This window comes from Pelophylax lessonae, assembly GCF_965119305.1.
Source record: "Pelophylax lessonae genome assembly, chromosome: 7".
In the NCBI taxonomy this organism is placed as follows: domain Eukaryota; kingdom Metazoa; phylum Chordata; class Amphibia; order Anura; family Ranidae; genus Pelophylax; species Pelophylax lessonae.
In genome coordinates this window covers 40847774-40869926 of record NC_138774.1, presented here as the reverse complement: position 1 = coordinate 40869926, position 22153 = coordinate 40847774, and the positions used below count along the sequence as shown (strand labels likewise).

Genomic DNA, 22153 nt, shown 5'->3' with positions numbered 1-22153 from the left:
AGGAATCACCCCGGTACCGGCGTCCATAGCCGACAGTCGGCTGTCTTGTAATGACAACCAATGTGGCTGAGAAGCCACTTGGCTGTCATTACAAAGAGCGGGAGGGGATGTCCCCCCCCGTCCCGCCGCCTTCCGCGACTCGCTCGGGTCTCTCGTCCCAACCAGCCTGCACGGCCGCGTATTCGACATGCCAGATTTAAAAAAAAATGACAGCATTCAAAACAGCCAAACTTGGTGTTTTGAATGCTTTTAAGTGCAGAGGAGGGGTTTGGGGTCTTTTAGACCACCCAGTTCCCTCCACAACCGATATGCGATGACCAAAATATCAGTATCGGCAATAAAAAAAACGATATCAGTCGATCATTCCATTCAATGCCAGTCTGTCTACTTTTCCTTGATGATCCACTTTGATCCTTCCAGCCAGGCAGCGGCTCCCGGCCATCCTCTGTGCCCCCAGTCAGCCTGTCCTCGGAGGACAGTCCTCACTCCGGCCCTCTGGGCCTCACGTGACGTTAGAGAGCGGAGTAAGTTGAAGCAGTCCATGCTGCTCTGGAAGTGCACGGTACGGTACGCTGCGCTCACCACGCTGCTTCTCACCTCTTCGGGGGGCAGGGTCAGGGGGACAAGGTCAAGGAGGAGGTGGTAGTGCCGATGGAGCTCTTCTCTCGAGTCCCGCGCTCTCTCAGGCCCGCCCGCCTATCTGCCCTCAGCTCACTGATTACTGCCGTGTGTGGTGGTGGACCCCTGGCAGGCGGCCACCCGCACCCAAAGGGCGCTGATGTGCTGATTGCTGCCGTAGTGCTGCGAGCCCACCACAGAACCTAACTCGTCTCAGGGACGGATATCATATATGAGGCTATTTGCCCCACGCTAGATGTCCATCACACTCGGGACAGTACAACAGCACCCCTTTAAATTTTGTATTGTTTAGGAGATATTCACACTACATGCTACTAATGACATCACCGGCACATGCGCTCTGGAAAAAGGCATTCCCATGCTGCCCCTTCAGAGCTCCGCCCTGTGGGAGTGACGTCATTACGGCTCGGCCAATCAGACAGCCAGAGACTGGGTGAAGATGGAAGCCCTGTCAGTGGAGACAGTGTGCCACTGGAGGGTCTTCGTTCTAAGGTAAACATTTCATAATGTGCTAGTGCTAGTATGCGATGCATACTGGCATATTATGCCACTGTCTTGCAGAATTTTTTTTTTTTTAAAGGATGCAGTTTACTACCGCTTTAAGAGAAACTGCACACTCCCTAGCAAAGATTTTATTTTATTTTTTTTTGGGGGAGGGGGGGCATGTAAACTATTCCTATATGAAAAAAACAAAACAAAAGAGACACTTAGGCCGGGTTCACACATGTGCGGCCACGGGTTTGTCGATGGGGTCCGGTGTGTTCCTGTACACCAGTTCAGGTGCGATTCAGGTCTGAATTTTAGCCTAAATTTGCACCTGAATCGGACCCAAAGATGCACCGCACCCTTTTTCAATCCGGACCGTGGCCGCCCCGGGCATGTGTGAACTGGCTCCATTGAGAGCCGGTCACACTTGCCTGTCATGCCAACTGGACGCAGGGAAACCCCACATCAAATTTGCATATGTCTGAACCCAGCCTGACTAGTCCATGGAGTCCTGCATTGCCCTACTTTCAGCTCAGTTCTTCTTTATCACTCTGGAGTTTCCACCTTTAACTGATATTCCACACATGTGCCGACACACTGCGGGTCTGTGCCACCTGCATATATGCAAAATCCTGCAAATCCACCATATCTCTCAGGTCCCACTGACCTGCTCCTTTCTGCACATCCATGGAGGGTAGGTAGAATTTTGTGCATGCGCAGACCCACAACATGTTTGTGAATGTACATGGTATAAGCAGATGTCACCCTGGAAATGTCACCTTGGTAAGGCTACAACATGTAAGGTAAGTAAAAATGTGGTGGACCACTCTTCAGAGGGTGTTGGACAGTCATTGAAGAGGAGTTATTTTGCCTATTCACTGCCCTGTTTTAATCTCTAAAAACCTGCACTACTACCCTGCAACCGCATGCCTTGCACACAGTTGTGGGTTGGTTGCAGTGCAGCCCCATTCAGGTGAATGGTTGGTGTTCAGAAGGTGGTACTGCTGGCAGGGGGAATAATTTTTGCAGAGCCACGATAGTAGAAAAATACTAAAAAGAGTGTACGTTTCCTTTAAACCCATTATTCAGAAGGTTCCGCAATTTATATTAACATGGACACCCTCACCATCTTTAAAATGAGTAGGTAGAACGTTTTTTTTCTAACACCTATACTGTATGTTTGCCGTAGAGGCTATTAGGGGCTATCCATTACTCAGAGCCCCGAGAAACATAATGTGTAACGTTAGCGACAGGTCTATTGGCCTGCGTGTATGAATCTTATATATGAAACCCATTTAGTACCCTATGAGGATCAGAGATAAACGTACCCTGATAGCAAGCAGGTATACAGCTCTGACCAGATCCCTCCGGCACTGCAGACGATGTGTCTTCTTTAGAGCCTCCGAATACCTCTCCACTTCTTCCTCTTCCGCAGCAAAACTTTTTATTGTCTTTACAGATTCAATGATTTCTTTTGCAACATCGCTGGAGCTGGCTATGGAGTCCTGCACCTTCTTCACCAGGTCCTATAAGGGGACAATACAAATATTTAAAACATAACTGCATTCTAATAATGTTGGCTTTATAAAAGGAAGCAACTTCTCAGAAATAAGCACCAGATTCCAGTTTTGGAACTTGGACACTGATATCTTTTTGCATAGAAATGTTAGTCTTCAGGTAGAGGATCCCAACTCAGGAGAGGTGAGTATGCAATAAAGTGTACACAAAGTCAGGTATGCTGCTCTTCCTGGTGGCCATCCTCATGGAACCAAGATGGGCACTTGAACCTCCAGATGGGACACTGGTATTCCCCAACTGGAACCACCAAAGGATACACCTGAGCCTTGCTGCCTTCTTTGGTTCCGGGTAACCACAACTAACGTACAAACAAAGGAAGAAGGCGTACCAGCCTAGTGAATTACTGTAGAACTCATTTATGAAGTATTAAAAGTAAATGTACTCACAAAAGAAGAAAAACACAGGCCTGTCATGAACAAATGTTCTCCAAGGACATTCCATAGAGTAGGGCACATCTAACTTGTTTCGAGGGCCATGCCCTCTTTCTCAGAGCATGAACCTTGAAAAGCTTTAGCTGTGCCCTACTCAATGGAATGTCATTAAGTGACATTTGTTCATGACAAGCCTGTGTCTTTCTTCTTTTGTGAGTACAATTGACTTTTAGTACTTAATAAACGGGTTATACGGCAATGCACTAGGCTGGTGCACCTTCTTTCATTTGTTTGTGTCTTAGGTGAGTATGCAAGCATGGGGCTAAGTGATTGTAAAGAGTTACAGAAAGGGTTGTTATGAGTGTTACAGGGAGGATTAGCATTGCCGGGACAAGGTCATCTAGAGCCCAATTGTGCCCCCCCCCCAAGATGTATAAACATTATGTGTGAGCAAAAATAACCCCCCACCCAACAAAATTGAGCACTAATCTGCATGCTTACCCCCTAAGCATAAATTCCCTCTCCACTCAGTACAAATCCACTCGCTACTGAAATCCCCTTCCTAGCATCATCTTTATCCCCCCCCCCCCAGCTCAAATCCTCTCATTCCCCATTGCCCCCAGCACAAATCCACCTTCCCCACTCCGAACCCCCCCCCCCCCCGTGCACATCCTCTACTTCTCAAATTTCCTCTTTGGGCACAAATCCTCTCCCCCAACTCCAAATCCCCCCCACACAAGTTCTCCCTAATCCCCCATCTTAGCACAAATCCCCCCCCCCCTCTAAAAAAAAAAAAAATTCCCTCCTAGCACAAATCCCTTCAAACATCCCTACTAGCACAAATCTCCCCCCCCCCCCACCCCAACACAAACTTCTTCAAATTACCACTCCTAGCACACCTCACCAAATTTTCCCTCCTAGAACAATTTCCGTCCTCTCTATTTGTCCTGTTTACTATTATCATTGAAAGTGAAAGTAAAAGAAAATATACAATTTTGGGTTGTCCCCAGAAAAGATATATAGGGGAAATCTTCCAATGGGGACACTAATTCTGGTGACCTGGGGGGCCCCAAGAAATTCCTTTATTTGCAGAGATTTCCTCTGACTTCTTTTTTGGCTATGAGACAGGAAGTGAAGGGAAATCTCTGCAATGGGACAGAGATGGAAAAAAAAAATAATCTGAGAAAGGTTATAACCCTCCCTTCCTCTATCCAAAATGAAAAAAAAAGTTTTGCCCATAGTTCTACTTTAAGTAGAGATCTGGATGTCAAATATACAGTGTTTCTAATGAGGTCCTGGCCACCTGGCAACCCCACCCCTGCCTTCATATAAATACCTTATGATACTTGTTGTATAGGCTCTGTACAATCCAGATGAGCGGTGTGCTGATAAGGGTGAGCAGTGTCAGCTTCCAGGACACCAATATCATGAAATAATAGTGACCAATGCATTTCACCAGCATCCTCAGAGTGATGTTCACATTTAAAGCGATGGAGCGGCTCACCAGTGCCGTGTCTTGTGACAGCCGAGACGTGATCTCTCCTGTAATGCCAATGACAATCAGGTAAGACTTATTATTAGGTAGTGATTAAGTTCCCTTCCTGCAACTCTAAATCTAGGTTGAAAAAAATGAGTACTGAGCAAATCAGTTCCTTCAGGTCTGTCAGCTTCCATTTGGAGTTGACATCCTCATTTGGTCAACAATTAAATGGGGCAATAGGCAAACACAAAGACAGAAGGCTCGGTGCTATATGGTTTCACTGTGTCATTATGATGTAGCAGATATCCTTGTGAAATCCAGAACATAGAACTGACTCCTTTACAAGTTTGTATAAATGCCAGCAATCTACAATGAACATTGCTTAATTAAAAATAATATCTATAAACTTTTATTTTCATTTACAAAACTTAGCCCGAGAAAAAGAAGAAGAAAATACATCCTGGAGACTTTTAAAAAAGAATCCTATCTCCATGTAAACTTGTAGTCAGATGGGGCATTGTTAACTTCAACTCACTTTTTACATTTAAAGCTTAAGTTTTGCTGGTTTTTCTGTGTCTCTAACCCCCACCCCCTTCTTCTCACTTTCCACTTCCTCCCAGGACACTGGCTCCCCCCCAGGTCCCAACCACTAAAAATCCTCTTGGGACACTAGCTTTTACAACTTCCCCACTTACTCCCAAAACTTTGGCTCCACAGCCTCTCCACATCCTCCTGGGACACTGGTTACCCCAGCATATCCCTCGCTACATTCTCATGGGCTCAAGCTCGCCCAGAATCTCCCTCTCTACATTCTCATGGGCTCAAGCTCCCCCAGCATCTCCCTCTCTACATCCTCCTGGGGCTCTAGCTCCCCCAGCATCTCCCTCTCTACATCCTCCTGGGGCTCTAGCTCCCCCAGCGTCTCCCTCTCTACATCCTCCTGGGCTCTAGCTCCCCCAGCATATCCCTCTCTACATCCTCCTGGGGCTCTAGCTCCCCCAGAATCTCCCTCTCTACATCCTCCTGGGGTTCTAGCTCTCCCAGAATATCCCTCTCTACAACCCCCTGGGGCTCTAGCTCCCCAACGTCTCCCTCTCTACATCCTCCTGGGGCTCTAGCTCTCCCAGAATATCCCTCTCTACATCCCCCTGGGGCTCTAGCTCCCCCAGCGTCTCCCTCTCTACATCCTCCTGGGGCTCTAGCTCCCCCAGCGTCTCCCTCTCTACATCCTCCTGGGCTCTAGCTCCGCCAGCATATCCCTCTCTACATCCTCCTGGGGCTCTAGCTCCCCCAGAATCTCCCTCTCTACATCCTCCTGGGGCTCTAGCTCTCCCAGAATATCCCTCTCTACATACCCCTGGGGCTCTAGCTCCCCAACGTCTCCCTCTCTACATCATCCTGGGGCTCTAGCTCTCCCAGAATATCCCTCTCTACATCCCCCTGGGGTTCTAGCTCCCCCAGTGTCTCCCTCTCTACATCCTCCTGGGGCTCTAGCTCCCCCAGCGTCTCCCTCTCTACATCCTCCTGGGGCTCTAGCTCCCCCAGAATATCCCTCTCTACATCCCTCTGGGGCTCTAGCTCCCCCAACGTCTCCCTCTCTACATCCTCCTGGGGCTCTAGCTCTCCCAGAATATCCCTCTCTACATCCCCCTGGGGCTCTGGCTCCCCCAGCGTCTCCCTCTCTACATCCTCCTTGGGCTCTAGCTCCCCCAGCGTCTCCCTCTCTACATCCTCCTGGGGCTCTAGCTCTCCCAGAATATCCCTTTCTACATCCCTCTGGGGCTCTAGCTCCCCCAACGTCTCCCTCTCTACATCCTCCTGGGGCTCTAGCTCTCCCAGAATATCCCTCTCTACATCCCCCTGGGGCTCTAGCTCCCCCAGCGTCTCCCTCTCTACATTCTCCTGGGGCTCTAGCTCCCCCAGAATATCCCTCTCTACATCCCTCTGGGGCTCTAGCTCCCCCAACGTCTCCCTCTCTACATCCTCCTGGGGCTCTAGCTCTCCCAGCATCTCCCTCTCTACATCCTCCTGGAGCTCTAGCTCCCCCAGCGTCTCCCTCTCTACATCCTCCTGGGGCTCTAGCTCCCCCAGAATATCCCTCTCTACATCCCTCTGGGGTTCTAGCTCCCCCAACGTCTCCCTCTCTACATCCTCCTGGGGCTCTAGCTCTCCCAGAATATCCCTCTCTACATCCCCCTGGGGCTCTAGCTCCCCCAGCGTCTCCCTCTCTACATCCTCCTGGGGCTCTAGCTCCCCCAGCGTCTCCCTCTCTACATCCTCCTGGGGCTCTAGCTCTCCCAGAATATCCCTTTCTACATCCCTCTGGGGCTCTAGCTCCTCCAACGTCTCCCTCTCTACATCCTCCTGGGGCTCTAGCTCTCCCAGAATATTCCTCTCTACATCCCCCTGGGGCTCTAGCTCCCCCAACGTCTCCCTCTCTACATCCTCCTGGGGCTCTAGCTCCCCCAGCGTCTCCCTCTCTACATCCTCCTGGGCTCTAGCTCCCCCATCATATCCCTCTCTACATCCTCCTGGGGCTCTAGCTCCCCCAGAATCTCCCTCTCTACATCCTCATGGGGCTCTAGCTCCCCCAGCATCTCCCTCTCTACATCCTCATGGGGCTCTAGCTCCCCCAGCATCTCCCTCTCTACATCCTCCGAGGACAATTACTTCCTCAGCTTCTTCCCCCATATCCTCCACTCTGGCTACCCCACTCCCAAATATTTCTTGTCCACTCCTAAACATTTCCTGGACCGGAAACTAGATCTCATAGCTTCTACCTCTCTATACACTGGCTCTCACAATCTCTTCCACCCAAATTCTTCCAGGACACAAGCTCTCCCAGATCTCCTCTCCACATCCTCAGGGCACTAGCTCCCCCTGCCTCTCCCTCTACACATCCTCCTGGGACACTGGCTCCTCAGCAACTCCCTCTCTACACTCTACCAGCACATTGACTCCCTATCTCTCCTCCTACATACTCATGAGGCACTGACTCTCTCAGCCTCTGCTCTACATCCTCCAATCATTCTGGTTAAGACACTGGCATCCAGCTTTACCACTCTGCATCCTTTCGGGACATCAGCTCTCTCAGCCTTTTCCACTCATATCCTTTTAGGACAGCAGTTCCCCAAGCCTCTTCCACCCACATGTCCCACAAGCTGCAGAAGGCTTTCCCTCACCATATCCTCAGAGGACACCAACTCCCCCAGTCTCTTCCTTTCCACATCCTACTGGGGCAAGCTTCCAGTTGACAACAGTTGACTATGCCATTGGTGCAGCACCTTACAGCCTCCATTGAATATGCACTTTACAGCATAATAATGCAGGAGAGAAAATGGGAGGCAGGTGCTGAGAATTATTGCTCTATAACAGGAAGCGGCCGCAGAAGAACCTTCAAAGCAGGTTCACCAAGTATTATTTAAATGAAACTGTAGACTAAAAATGACTTCTAAAATAACATAAAAATGACTCTTCCGCCACTTTTAAAACATGAAAAGCACATTTTCCTAAAAAGAAAGTAATTAAACTTACCCTTAATGCTGCAAAACTCCCCACGATTGAATAAAGAAGATTCCTAAAAGATCTTTTGCATTCAGCACATCTGAACTGTTGGATGCTGGTGTTCCCCGTTTATGCACTGGCCAGTGAAATCAACCACAGTGTGCAGAAGGGGGCCAGGCCTAAGCTATGCCATGCAGCCAATAGGTAAGTATTATTACTTGTTTTGCAGGAAGCACAGCTTTTCACATTTTAAAAATAGTGGCATTTTAACACATTAAAAATGTAAATATAAGATGTTATTTGTAAAGCTGATATTTTCCTATTTTGATGTGTGTCTGTATACTTTAATGAAACGTCCATGGACATTGCTATGTTTGAGTAGTTGGAGCCATCTAGTGACCAAATACTGGTAATGCAGCTATGTTTTTCTTTTCTGAAAGAGACAGGAAGTGATTATTGGTTGTGGGAGGTTTGGTGACCTACCCATGAACACCTTCTTGTGCAGGGCATGCTGGGTAGGGGATAAAAGGGGCCGGAGCAGCCATTTTAGGTCTCTTGGAATCATATGGCCTGCCTGAGAGGACCTGTGGGGAGACGGTGGCCAGATTGCAGAGACCCAGAGACACTCATCCGAGCATCGGAGGACGGGATTCACCCAGTGGGGCTGAATGGAGTGATTGGTCCAGCTGATAGAGAAGCAAGTTTCAGTCACCGGACAAAAGTCACCACACAGAGCCTCTATCCAGTGGGTGAGCGGGTCACGGCCCACAGTTTGTTAAATCTCACATGCAGTTAGACTCATATACAGGCCTCACTGGAAATTATAGTTCCACGAAGGAGCAGAGCAACTGATACTGAGAAGGTTTGAGGCCTATCTACCTTTATGCCTTAAATTTACCAGCAAGACGAGGGGACTTCAATAATGTCCTTTTACAAAAGGAAAAAATGTGGATCTACAAAATGGGATCCTTGGTGCCCCAAGGATTAAACGTTGAGTTTAGTTTACAACCCTTTTTAATCCCGTGACTTTCGTGGTTGGGTGTTATTCTTGCTGTATCGAGAATGGAGAGACGAGGGGGTACAGACTTTACCATCTAACATGCAGAGGTCTTACTCATGGTATATTACCTCTATGGAACCTTCGGTCCATATTTCTCTCTTATATTATCCCCATGGATCCTCTTTTTTTTTTTTGAAAATTCTTTTTATTGGTTTTAAAAACAGAACAACATACAGAACAGAGCCTCTGGGCATACCCCGGCTCGACAACAACAAAATAGAAAAGAAAAAAAAAAAAGCCAAAAGAAATAAAAAAGAAAAAACACATACAGTAACAAAAATAGAAAAAACAACCCCAGACTGGGCTGCACCCAGCTGCTACTACATGAAGGAAGTGCATAAGTCACTAGGATCCAGAGGGCAGGAACAAGCCATTCACTGCGGTGGAGTTTAAGAGCTTAGTAGGATGACGAGAGTCCACAGTCCACACGTGGGGGAAGCAATTGGCCACCACAATCAGGGACCCTGGGTGGGCCCAGCAGGATCCCCCGCATCATTAGTAGTTTCACTAGAATCCACCCAAATGTCCCACACCTTGGAGAATTTTTTCGGGCAGCCCCTGTTAGTATAGGTCGCTTTATAAAGTGGTATAACCGAGTTAACTAGGGACTTCCACAGGGAGAATCACCAATTTCCTAGCATAGAATAATAAAAGGCCTAGGAGAGTGCGGGTCGCCACTGAGTGGGCCAGATCATTTACAAGTCCCAGGATGCAACATTCCAGCTTCAGGGGTACACGGATGGTGGTCACTCGAGCAATGAAATATGTGCTAGTTGGGTTGTGAACGGCGCTACCGTGTTAAAAAATACACTTGGTGAATAAATAACGTAAAAATGTTGAAAGTGCTTGATATTAAATAAATAGATATATTTTATAAAGTGCACATGTGACTCATAGTTTTCAGAGACTATTTGTAGTGAAGAAACACACATACCCTGTGCCTTTAAAAAGTGCAATAATAAAGTGCATAAGTGCTAGTGCAAAACAAAAGACACAAAACTGAAATAGGGCAGTGGTTTTTTTATTTTTCATTAAACATACCATGTGTGATGTGTGTCTAATTTAAAGAACAAATCATAAAGTGGTTGTGCACAATAAAAAAACTCTCAAAGGTTCTGTGCTGCAGTGAGCAGAAATGTGCAAAAATGGAACATTCAGTTGAAAAATGATTGTGAGTAAAAAGGACTTTAGGGCTGCAGACACCTGCGTGACCGCTAGGTGTCGCACCCTGTATACAACCTGGTGAGGCTTTTCTGCTGGATGGATACCGTGTAGGGGTTATTTCCTCCTCTGGTCTCCTAATGTGCCGCGTGGTGCCTCAAAAAAGAAACACAGAGACGAAAAACCCCCTGGTGCCGTATCTCAAAAACAAGGGCAGAAAAAATGTAGTGACTCACGGTGGAAGATGCAGGCTGTCCGCGATCAGTGTTGTTGTGTGCCGGGAAGCTTCCGCGTTCCACGGCTCTGGCTCCGAGTGCCGGAAATGACGTGTTGACGTCGAAGACTCCGCCCTACCGGTTTCGTCAAATGACGTCTACAGGAGCGGCGTGACTCGAGCAATGAAGTCCAGAATCCGAGTCCAATACGCCACCAAGGGCAAACAATGCCAAAGCGTGTGCGTATAGGTGGGATCCCGTGCGCCGCAGCGCCAGCAGGTCGGAGGTGTGTCAGGAAAGGCTCTATGCAGCCTGGTCGGGGTCAGATGAAACCTATGGAGGATTTTAAACTGCACAAGGCGATCCCTAGTGGCCACCAAGTGACGGAACGGGTAGTCCCAGACATCCTCCCAATCCTCCGCATCCAGGCCCGGAGCCTCAGCCACCCAAAAGGCCTGCAGAGCCTCCAGTCCCGAATGCACACTAGGGAGTAGGGTGCTGTAGATGGTGGAGAGGGGCTTCTTCAAAGTGTCATTCCCAAGAATGGCCTCAGCCAGCGTGAAGTCGCAGGGATGATCACCGAACTGTTTATGGAAGGCATGGCGAAGCTGAAGGTATCTGAAAAAATGGGAATTGGGCAAGGAAAAGTCCGCTTTCAGTTGGTCAAATGTCGCAAGCGTTTCCCCTCTACAAATATGGGACAGGTACAATATGCCCCTGGAGGCCCACACAGTGGGATCCGGAATGGAGAAAAACTCCGGCAGCTCCGGGTTCATCCACAGTGGGGAATTCGGGGAGCGGTGCCCAGGACCCGTCCGGATATAGGGAGACTGCAGTTTCCAAGCTCTGATCACCGTCACCATCGAGACAGTGACAGGGTACGGAGCTTTCGGTCCGCGAAGTAGCAAGTTGCGCAAGGCCTCATAGGAGCCCAAAAGAGCCGCCTCCAGAGCCACCGCAGCATTGGAAGTATCCGAGACCAGCCAGTTGTGAGCATGTGTCAGAAGTCCCGCCACGAAGTATCGGAAAAAGTCAGGGCACGCCAATCCCCCCGGAGTCCAGGGTCGCTGCAATACCGCAAGGCGAAGTCTAGGAGGGCGAGAACCCCAGAGAAAAGAGAGGATGCGAGAGTGCAGCCGACGAAATACGGCCTTCGGTATCCAGACTGGAGAATGGCGAAGCACGTATATGAGAGGGGGCAACAACTTCATCTTGACCAGGTTGATACGGCCAATCAGGGTCAGGGGGAGATTCGCCCAGGAGCGCAGTTTGGTCCCGAATTTCGACAGTAGGGGGGTCAAATTCAGGTCGCAAAAGTCCCGAATGTTAGGGGAAATCACAATGCCCAGATATTTAAGTCTATCGGTCCAGCACAAGGGCAGGGACGGGTACGCGTGGGCCCGGGCTCCCTCGTCTATCAGAAGGATAAGCGACTTGTCCCAGTTCACTCGCAAGCCAGACAAATTGGAGAAGGCCGCCAGCAGATCCAGGGCCGAACGGAGCGACCGGCCAGGGTCCCGGAGGAACAGGATAATGTCATCAGCATAAAGTGCCAGCTTTTCCTCCAAGGACCCCACCCTGATCCCCTTGACCGCCCCAGAACCGCGAACAGCCGCTGCCAGGGGCTCAACAGCCAAGGAAAACAAGGCAGGCGAGAGCGGGCATCCCTGACGAGTGCCCCGCGCGATTGAAAAGGGAAACGACAGCCTCCCCCCCAACTTAATTTGAGCACAGGGGTGGGCGTACAGCATGGCAACCCATTTACGGAATACGGGGCCGAAGCCAAACCTCTCCAGCACCATCATCATATAGGACCAGTCTACTGAGTCAAACGCCTTTTCCAGATCAAGCACCACCATCACTCGTGTACCCTGAGCCTCCGCCGGGACCTGCAGATGAGTATACACTCTGCGTATATTGATATCAGTGGATTTGCCTGGCATAAAGCCAGTCTGATCTATATTAATCAAGTAGGGCAGGACCTTCATCAACCTGGTAGCTAGTAACTTTGTAAGTATTTTTAGGTCATAATTCAGAAGAGATATGGGCCTGTAGGCGGAGCACTGGGTGGGGTCTTTCCCGGGCTTGAGGATCAAGACTATGTGGGCAAGAGACATAGAATCCGGGAGAGCCCCCGCTTCCAGGCAGGAGGCGTAGGTCCCCAAAAGCCTAGGAGCTAGTTCAGAAATATACATCCTATACCAATTCCCCAGCAGGCCGTCAGGACCAGGGGTCTTCCCGGGGGGGAGGGAGCGAATGGCCTGCTCAACCTCCTCCAGCGTGAACTCTGCCTCCAGGAGAGCAGCATCCTCCAGAGCCAGAGTAGGCAGGGCCAACTCCCCAAGAGACCCCAAGTCCCTACCCCCCGGCGGGGGAGGGTCCGCCCCATACACACGTTCATAGAAATTGCGGAATTCCAAGAGGATATCGGCAGGATCCCGAAGGACACCACCATCAGCAGATTGTATAACCGGGACCACCGTCTGAAACCTAGAGTCCGCAGACAGATTGGCCAAAAGTCTGCCATTTTTGTCCCCAGACTCAAATATTCTGGCTCGTAGCGAACCCATCTCCGCCTCAGCAGCCGATGATACGTGCAAGTGTAGGGCTCTCCGAGCCTGCGCCATGGAGGAGTACGCCTCGGAGGAGGGATTCGAGGCAAATTCAGCCTCAGACTCCGTCACCGCCGTCTCCAATTCCGTCCTCCCCGAGGCGCACTCCACCCGCGCAGACTTAATAGCAGAGATATAGTCGCCACGGACCGTGGCCTTGAATGCATCCCAACACACCGAGGCGGAGGCCGTAAGGTCGTTGACCTCCCAATATTGGGCAATTTTACCAGACATCCCCTCCATCACTCGCTGGTTCTGAAGCCACCCACAGCCCAACCTCCAGCCGCCCCGCTCGCCCGGATCCCCCAACCGCAATTGAATCTCAAGCGGCGAGTGATCCGAGAGACCGGAGGGCAGGTAGCCAGCCGACTGCACAAATGGCAGGACCGAGGGTGAGCAGAACGCCAGATCAATACGGGAGCCAGATCGATGCGACGAGGACACATGGGAATAGAACCGGTCCTGCGGGTGTTTCCACCGCCACAGTTCCGTGAGCTGTAAGGTCGAGGCCCAAGTGTGCAGCTCCGAGCAGGATTGACGGTTCAGATTCGAGGTGTCCAAGTCACCATCTAGGATGTTGTTAAAATCCCCAGCCACAAAGATGCGCTGGGTCGAGAATTCGGCCAGGCGATCATAGATGTGGTATAGGACCGCACTAGAAAAAGGCGGGGGGACATACACATTGACAAATACAAACAATTTACCCGCAATCTCAAGAGCCAGAATAACATATTGACCCTTGGGGTCCGTGATGACCCTCTCAACACGACAGGACAGGGCCCTATGTACCAAAATTGATACCCCCCTTGCATAATTGGAGTAAGTGGCGTGGAAGGCCTGACACACCCAGCGCCTGCGGAGGGCTAGGATAGCACTCCCCGTCAGATGGGTCTCCTGGAGGAAGACCACCTGCGGTTTAGAGGACTGGAGATATTTAAATAAAAGAGCACGTTTAAATTTACTATTGAGGCCACGCACGTTCCAAGACAGTACTTTAATGCGGTCAGCCATGACACAGAGAGGAGCAATCAGGCAGGGGGAATAGGCGCATCAGGAAGGGAGCCAGGGGCCAGGTGAGAGACCAACCACGCCACCCCTCAGTATCAGGAGCAGGGAAGCAGACAGCCCAGACTGCGACCCACAGTGAAACAGTACCACACAGTGAATGAGCACATTGCATAAAAAACATCAGAACACAGCACAGGTTTGCAGCCAAAAACAAAAAAATAGAAAAAAACGAAGCAAAACAAGCACACATATAAACCCCTGTCGACCAGAGAGCAACCGTGCCGCAGGTCGACTTCATCCCAAAAAAACAAGAAAAAACAGCACACTATGGACCAGGAAAAAGGCCTAGACCATAGTCATCCGGCTCTAGGCCAGGAAAAAAAAATGTCCAGGGGGCTAACCAGAGGCAAGGTCAGCCGACGGTCTCCGCCGTCTCGAGAACCAGTTACAGCAGTTCTGTAGTAGAAAGCAAAACAAAAAGGTGGCTAACGCCAGCCCCAGCTCCAGGGACACATGGACATAGAGGGGAAACAGCAAAATGAGGAAAAAGAAAAAATAACACAACCCAGGAGTATAGGAGTGGAGGAGAGGCAGGAACGATCCGGGAATAGAGGGTCTCCACTGTTCACAGTCCAACCGAACAACTCAGAGGGGGAACAAATTGAAGAACAGGGAGTTCAGCAAACACGTGGCCAACAGCGCCAAGGTGGAAAGGCTCATCGCAGGCTAAGTAACCAGGCATCCGCGTCGTCAGGGGAATCAAAAAACTTGACAGATCCGGCATGTTGCACACGGAGTCGGCTGGGAATACTTAATTTCCTTCTCACGGAGCCTCCGCCGCACATCATTAAAGGTCTTTCTCTTTTTCTGCAGCTCCGCAGAGAAGTCAGGGTAGAGATGGACCAAGGTGTTTTCATACGGCAACGTGTCATGCTTGCGGGCTTCACTTAGTATGCGGTTCCTGTCACGGTAGTTTAGGAACCGGACCAAGAAGGGGCGGGGCGGGGCCCCCGGGATTACGCGGCCCGTAGGGACTCTATGGGCCCGCTCAACCACATAGCTGGGTGCCAGGTCCGTGAGCTTCAGGAGGTTCTTAAAAAACAGTTCAGCAAATTCAGCAGGCCTATCCCCCTCAGCCCCCTCAGGCAGGCCCAGCACCCGCACATTATTCCGCCTCTGGCGGTTCTCAGCATCATCTGCCTTTGCTAACAGCATCTGAACCGTCTGTTGTAGGGAGGACAGGGAAGCAGAGTGCTGGATAGTGAGGTCCTCAGCAGAGGAGATACGCTGCTCAGTGTCCGTGAGCCTCCCCCGGATCTTATCCAAGTCCGCCCGGATAAAGTTGCACTCCTCCGCCAAATGATCAATCCTGGCCAGTAGAGAGGTCTTGCTCTGCTCAATGGCAGACAGGATAGTAGCTGTGTCACTTGCCTGGCCCGGGATGGATGTGGATGGAACCGCAGCCGAGTCCGCCGGGAGCTCCATGCTGGTGAGCAGAGCGCGCAGGCCTTCCAAGATGGCGTCCGGAGGCACCTCCGGCGGGGGAGCCGGCTCCTGCTTCGCAGCGGCGGCAGCAGTTTTGGACTTCCCAGGCATTCCAGATGCAGCCCACAGACGTCCCGACCCTCCACCAGTCCGGCACGGCAGGAGAAAACGGGGTTCAGGATGCGTAATAAGGAGGATTAATCAGGGTCCCCGGAGCTCCAGGCAGGCACGTCTGGTCCGCTTCACATCTGGTCACATCCCCCCCCCCCCCCCATGGATCCTGTTTGACCTAATTATATTACTGTAACGTCCTTTTCAGGTATAGGGCAAATATACAATAAGTTCCCATATCCCCCCCTGGGGGAACTTCTGGGACCTTTTTCCTCCTTTATCTCTGTACACTATATTCTGTCCTGTGCTTTTCCGGGTTCTTTCCATAATTGTGTTCATTTTGAGCTTCTTACAACTATGGACTCCTCCATCTTCCTATGTATGGCCACCATGTTTACAGGGAACAATCGGTTCTGACTCACTACCAAGGAACACATAGCCTCGATGGAAACAGCGATGTACTTATATATATATTCCTTTTTATGTGTATATCTATTATGTTCTGTTACTGTTGCAGCGTTTTTAGCCTGTACTGTTTTGTATTTAATATTATGGTCACCTTTCCGCATGGTATTTGGTGTTCACAGGAGCAAGATGACTCCTGTTGTTAACACTCTAAGAACTAAACAAATGTATATGTTGTTGTAAGCTATGCGGAGATGTGGCCATGACGCTGGTGGAATGGATGACGCCATAAAGGTATATTTGCTTGATTTGCTAATGCAGTGACATCTGGTGGAGGAAGGATGTAATCGTCACTCTATTAGACCTGCCTACTATGCTACCTGCCTGTCCTTGTGTCTGAGGATTTCCGTCCATTCATTCGTTGGGCTGTTCCCCTGTATGCAACCGGCAAACCGACAAACCGGATGTGACGTGAGTTGGTCACCTTCGACCTGGAAGTCTATCCATTGGTGCCGATGTAGCTCTATGCACGAGGTGAACGCCGTACTGACGGCACCACGGACCGGACAACTTGGGCAACCGGACCAAATCACGGACCTCCGCAGCTTTTATCCCCGACTGAGAGGCTCTATGTATCTGATTCATTGAGTCATCACCGCTGCAGGTAATAGCCTCTTGTGAATCTTCACTCTGGTGACTGGGTCCCGCCATTGGGACCACAACGGCTTCCCTGCCGGATTGTGAATCTGAGATAATTGAAGCCTTCCTAATACTGGATCCAGCTACTCTATGACCTATATACAACTACTTTATTGACTCTTCCGAAGCCCCAAAAAGTTATTGTGTTTTCCACGGTGATCCGTGACCTCCATATAGGGGTCCCCAGGTTACGGACTATTGGTGCTGTGACCACATTCCACTTTCTGGATCCATCACAGATCCTGTCTGCTTCAGCAACAAGCACTATCATGTATCTTCATTAGAGTCATCTATTAATTTTTTCATCTCATGGAACCTTTATTTTTGGATCAGCCAGAGATAGTGGGATATTGAGCTCATAGTTCATATTTGAGAGGTCCTCTCACATCACCGTACACGGCAATCAACTCACAGAATGTGTTGGTGCATGTTCGGTCCTGTGATATTGTATCTCCTACACATTGGGTCATTATGCAATTAGTTGTGCCTGCTGGCCTTTATTACAAGCCGCACTGAGCTATCATTGCATTCATTGATGTTCCTTCAATGTGATCAGATATCATGTTTTGAGTCCTTATAGCACATGTGCTTTTGTGTATTTTAATGTTTTTATCTTGTATTGTCATTCAGTGTTCCCCACACCACTCTGATACCTTTTTCTAATTACTTTTGTATTTCTAGGCATACGTGCCCAATAAAATTTACATTTTATACCAATTTCAGTCCTCAGTGCCCTTAGTTGGTCCTCTTTTTGAGATTGACAGACCACGGTTTGCCATCTCATATCTTTTTCTTCTGGTATTATATTGTCCAACGGTCACTGACCAGGACTTAATTTTTGAGCTACATACTCTCAGGGACAAACTTCATTAATTCCCCACATTGGGATGTTGATTAGGCCAATTTTTGGAACAAAACCCTCTGCTTCTCTATAGCCTATCTACCTTGATGTCTCGAGAAATGTTTAAATAGTTGTTACAGCTACACCAGAAGCATTTTCACTTCAATTTAATTCACCAAAACTGTGGATTACAAATCACAAGGAGCCACTTTAGCTAGCGAAGAAAAGAAGATCCAGGACTAAGTACTTCAAAAAGTGAGATCTCACACATAGCTTATAAAGTAGGGGGAGCTCCCAGGTATAGACATATATATATGTATACTGTTTCTTTCTAATTGTTTATATTGAAATCCATTGTGCTGTTGTATTATCCTTGAGTGACAATACAGGTGTTTTGTACTATCCTACATTGTATTGTATTGCATTGCATCACAGCTGTGCCAAGGGGATTGAGCCAAGTTAGTGGGGTTTATTGGTAGAGTGCAGGCCCAGATCAAACCAGCAGCCCTTAAAGGGGGTTAGTGCTACACGTGGGGGACTCGTCCAGGATCCTGTCACTCTACAAGCAAGCCCGCTCCCCTTCAGGCTACCATGGACCCCATCAAAGTAGTCCAGTGGTGCGAAGCAGAGGGGACACGCTCAGAAACAAGCGTGGCCATTGAATTTCCAGGGAGCGACTGGGGAAAGAAACAAATTAAAGAGGTGGTACAAACATTGTCCCCGGACAGAAAGGCTTACGTGGTCGCAGTGAAACCAGATCCTGGGACCGACTGCACCTATGCACTGATAGAGTGGGGACGGGATGTCCCTGAAAATTTCCACGGTGCCAGTGTGAAATTGTCTGAAAAGACAGAGTTTCACTTGACACATCCCAGCAAGCATGAAGGACACTCTCCCAGTCAGAAGCAGTTAGAACCTTTAGACAGGAAAGCAGGGGCTGCTGCTAAATCACTGGCAGAACGACAGCTGGCTGATCTGAAACGACAGTACCGTGACATACAGGAGAAGTTTCAAGAGACCTCCAGTATTATAGATGAACGTATTAATGGGTTAAGTGTCGGTTTGGAGGACCAGAGAGATAGCCAGATAACACCCAACCCTGGGAAGGTGCTGAAGAAACGCACCCAGGGCCGCTTGCAGGAAGCAACCATCCGGAAGGATTTCAACAATGATGGCCAGATAGGAGAGAAGGGGCAGAAGGACAAACTGTCCTACACCAGCCTCCTACACCAAATAGAATTGGGGCTACAGAAAGGATATCTGGAATCGGAAATTAGAGAGGCTGTAATCCATGCCATCAGCCCAGGTTCAAGTGTCAGGGGTATGTTGGAGAGGAAGAGTGGATTGACCTTGAACCAGCTCAAGAGGATACTGAAAAGCTATTATGAGGAGGAAGATGCCACTGAGCTGTTTCATCGTCTGATAAATATGACACAGGATAGTAGAGAGTCTCCTCAGAACTTCCTATTTCGGGCCATTGAGCTCAAGGACCGCCTGCTGTTCGCATCAAGGGAAGAAAGAAGCGGAGAGCATTTTGGAGCCAAGCTAGTTAAGAGGAAATTCCGGAGATCTGTGACTACGGGATTGAGGAGTGACTATATCAAGCTACAATTGAAGCAGTATTTGGAAGATCCCTCAACTCCGGATGAGGTCCTCATTGAGAAAGTGAATGAAGCAGATAAGATGGAGATTGAGAGGGACCAAAAACAGAGGAAACTTCAAGCTTCTAGCACCACAAGTGCTAAAATACAGCAGATAGGTGTCCCCTGCAGTAAACTCAGGAACTGAATGTACTGGCAGCAAGCGTTGAACAGGGATCATGGCTTTCACCTGTTCACAACCTACCCGTAAGTCAGACTGGACTGAAGAAGCTGTTCCAGACCCAGAAAGAAATACTGGAGATGATGACAATGCTGATGACTCGTCTGGTGAAACCCCAGACAGAAGAAGTCCCGCCACTCAAGGCTCCGGAGACTCCTACCATTAACCATCCTATGAAACAAACACAGAGAGTCTGCTTCAAATGTGGAGGCGAATGTGCCCAAGCCCAGTAACTGAGACAAAATCCAAACAGCCGGGGGGAAACTTCAGAGGGCCCCAATGAAGGAGTCAACTGGGCGCCCGGTTGTAATAGCTAACTCCATACCGACTCATATGCCCCTGGCTGCTGGGGTCACCAACAAGCCAGGATGTAAAAGAGAGAGATCCCCAAAACCAAAGGCGAAGGTACAAGTGATATTGCAAAAGGCCTCGATGGTAAGGTTTGTCTTTTTGCTGATGACACAAAGATATGTAACAGGGTTGATGTTCCTGGAGGGAAACGCCAAATGGAAAAGGATTTAGGAAAACTAGAAGAATGGTCAGAACTCTGGCAACTGAAATTTAATGTGGATAAGTGCAAGATAATGCACCTGGGGCGTAAAAACCCAAGGGCAGAATATAGAATATTTGACACAGTCCTGACCTTAGTATCTGAGGAAAGGGATTTAGGAGTAATTATTTCAGAAGACTTAAAGGTGGGAAGACAATGTAATAGAGCAGCACGAAATGCCAGCAGAATACTTGGATGTATAGGGAGAGGTATAAGCAGTAGAAAGAGAGAAGTGCTTATGCCTCTGTACAGAACACTGGTGAGACCTCACTTGGAGTATTGTGCGCAGTACTGGAGGCCATATCTCCCGAAGGATATATTTACTCTAGAGAGAGTTCAGAGAAGAGCTACTAAACTAGTACATGGATTGCAGGAAAAAACTTACCAGGAAAGGTTAAAGGACCTTAACATGTATAGCTTGGAAGAAAGAAGAGACAGAGGGGATATGATAGAAACTTTTAAATACATAAAGGGAATCAACTCGGTAAAGGAGGAGAGCATATTTAAAAGAAGAAAAACTACCACAAGAGGACACAGTTTTAAATTAGAGGGGCAAAGGTTTAAAAGTAATATGAGGAAGTATTACTTTACTGAGAGAGTAGTGGATGCATGGAATAACCTTCCTGCAGAAGTGGTAGCTGCAAATACAGTGAAGGAGTTTAAGCATGCATGGGATAGGCATAAGGCTATCCTTCATATAAAATAGGGCCAGGGACTATTCATAGGATTCAGATATATTGGGCAGACTAGATGGGCCAAATGGTTCTTATCTGCCGACACATTCTATGTTTCTATGTTTCTACAAGCCACCAAGCAGGCTAAAGGTACTGCAATCAGTGGATTTCCCCCCAAGCTAGTGGGACCCTCCCCAATTGTCCCCATCCAAGTAGAGGGGATTTATACGAAAGCCCTGCTGGACACTGGAGCCCAAGTAACCTTGCTCTACAGGGATTTCTATGATAGACATCTCAAGCACCTGCCGTTACAGAAATTGGAGGAACTAGAGATATGGGGATTAGGCACTCAGAACTTCCCATATGATGGTTACCTGCCAGTCAGACTCACTTTCGACCCAAGTACAGCAGGAGAGGCTGAGACTTTTGACACCTTGGCCATAGTGTGCCCTCGTCCCCCAGGGGCTGACAAAAATTCCCTCATCATTGGGACGAACACTGACTTAGTGAGGAGGCTACTTGCACCGCTTGTGCTGCAGAAGGGGACCCTCCCCACTAAAATACATCCAATGTTGGCCCAGACATACCGAGACCTTAGACAAGAGGAAGAGACTCCTGAAGAGGGCGTGGGAAAAATCTGGCTCCTGAATAGGGAAAAGAGGTTAGTCCAGCCGGGTGAAGTAATCTGGAAAAAAACAGGTCCTTTCATTGTCCTTGAAAATACAAGCCACAAAGAAAAAAAGGGGTTAGAGCTTATCTCTGAAGTGTTGCCCACCAGAGTATTGAAGAGGACTCACGGCAAAGTTCCAGTCAGTGTCCGCAAAGCGGCAGCTGTGCCAGTGAGGGTGCCAGCCAGAATACTGTTAGGACAGGTCAACCCAGCAACTCCAGTCGCAGCATGTGGTTTGACAGAAGGACCAGCAGCAGAAGTCCCTGTAGAAGAATTCTGCCCGAAAAATACGCCTCTTACCCCTGCATGGAGAGAAAGAGCTAAAGCTCAACTTCTGAAATGGAGGGCAGCCTTCTCAAAAAGTGAATTTGATGTGGGGTTGGCAAAGAGTGCCACCCACCGAATTCGACTGGAGGAAGACAAGCCGTTTTGTGAAAGGGTTAGGCGAATCCCATTGGGAGATGTGGAAGATTTGAGAGAGCAACTGGCCGAACTCAAGAGGACGGGCATTATCCGGGAGTCCAGGAGTCCTTATGCCTCCCCTATAGTGGTGGTCAAGAAGAAGAACTGGTCCCTACGCCTATTTATCGATTACAGGACCCTGAACCGGAGGACCATTCCTGACCAGTACACCACACCTCAGATAGAGGATGCTCTGCAGAGCCTAGCGGGAGCGAAATGGATCAGTGTGCTGGACTTAAAGAGTGGGTATTATCAGATCCCCAAGTGCCCCGAAGACAAAGAGAAGACCGCTTTTATCACCCCGGTGGGATTCTTTGAATT

General features: G+C 49.1%; 2 protein-coding genes across 2 annotated transcripts in view; both read right to left on the bottom strand.

The window, feature by feature from the left end:
- LOC309559451 (class I histocompatibility antigen, F10 alpha chain-like) overlaps positions 1-22153 on the bottom strand; it is a 751751-nt gene that overhangs the window by 192247 nt on the left and 537351 nt on the right. The gene's annotated exons all lie outside the window — the stretch shown is intronic.
- LOC309559443 (antigen peptide transporter 2-like) overlaps positions 1-22153 on the bottom strand; it is a 78920-nt gene that overhangs the window by 29031 nt on the left and 27736 nt on the right. Inside the window, exons 5-6 of the mRNA XM_082262702.1 lie at positions 4411-4616; positions 2454-2651 (exon numbers count right to left, since the gene is read on the bottom strand). Coding sequence (XP_082118828.1) covers positions 2454-2651; positions 4411-4616 — 404 coding nt within the window. The remainder of the gene's footprint in view (positions 1-2453; positions 2652-4410; positions 4617-22153) is intronic.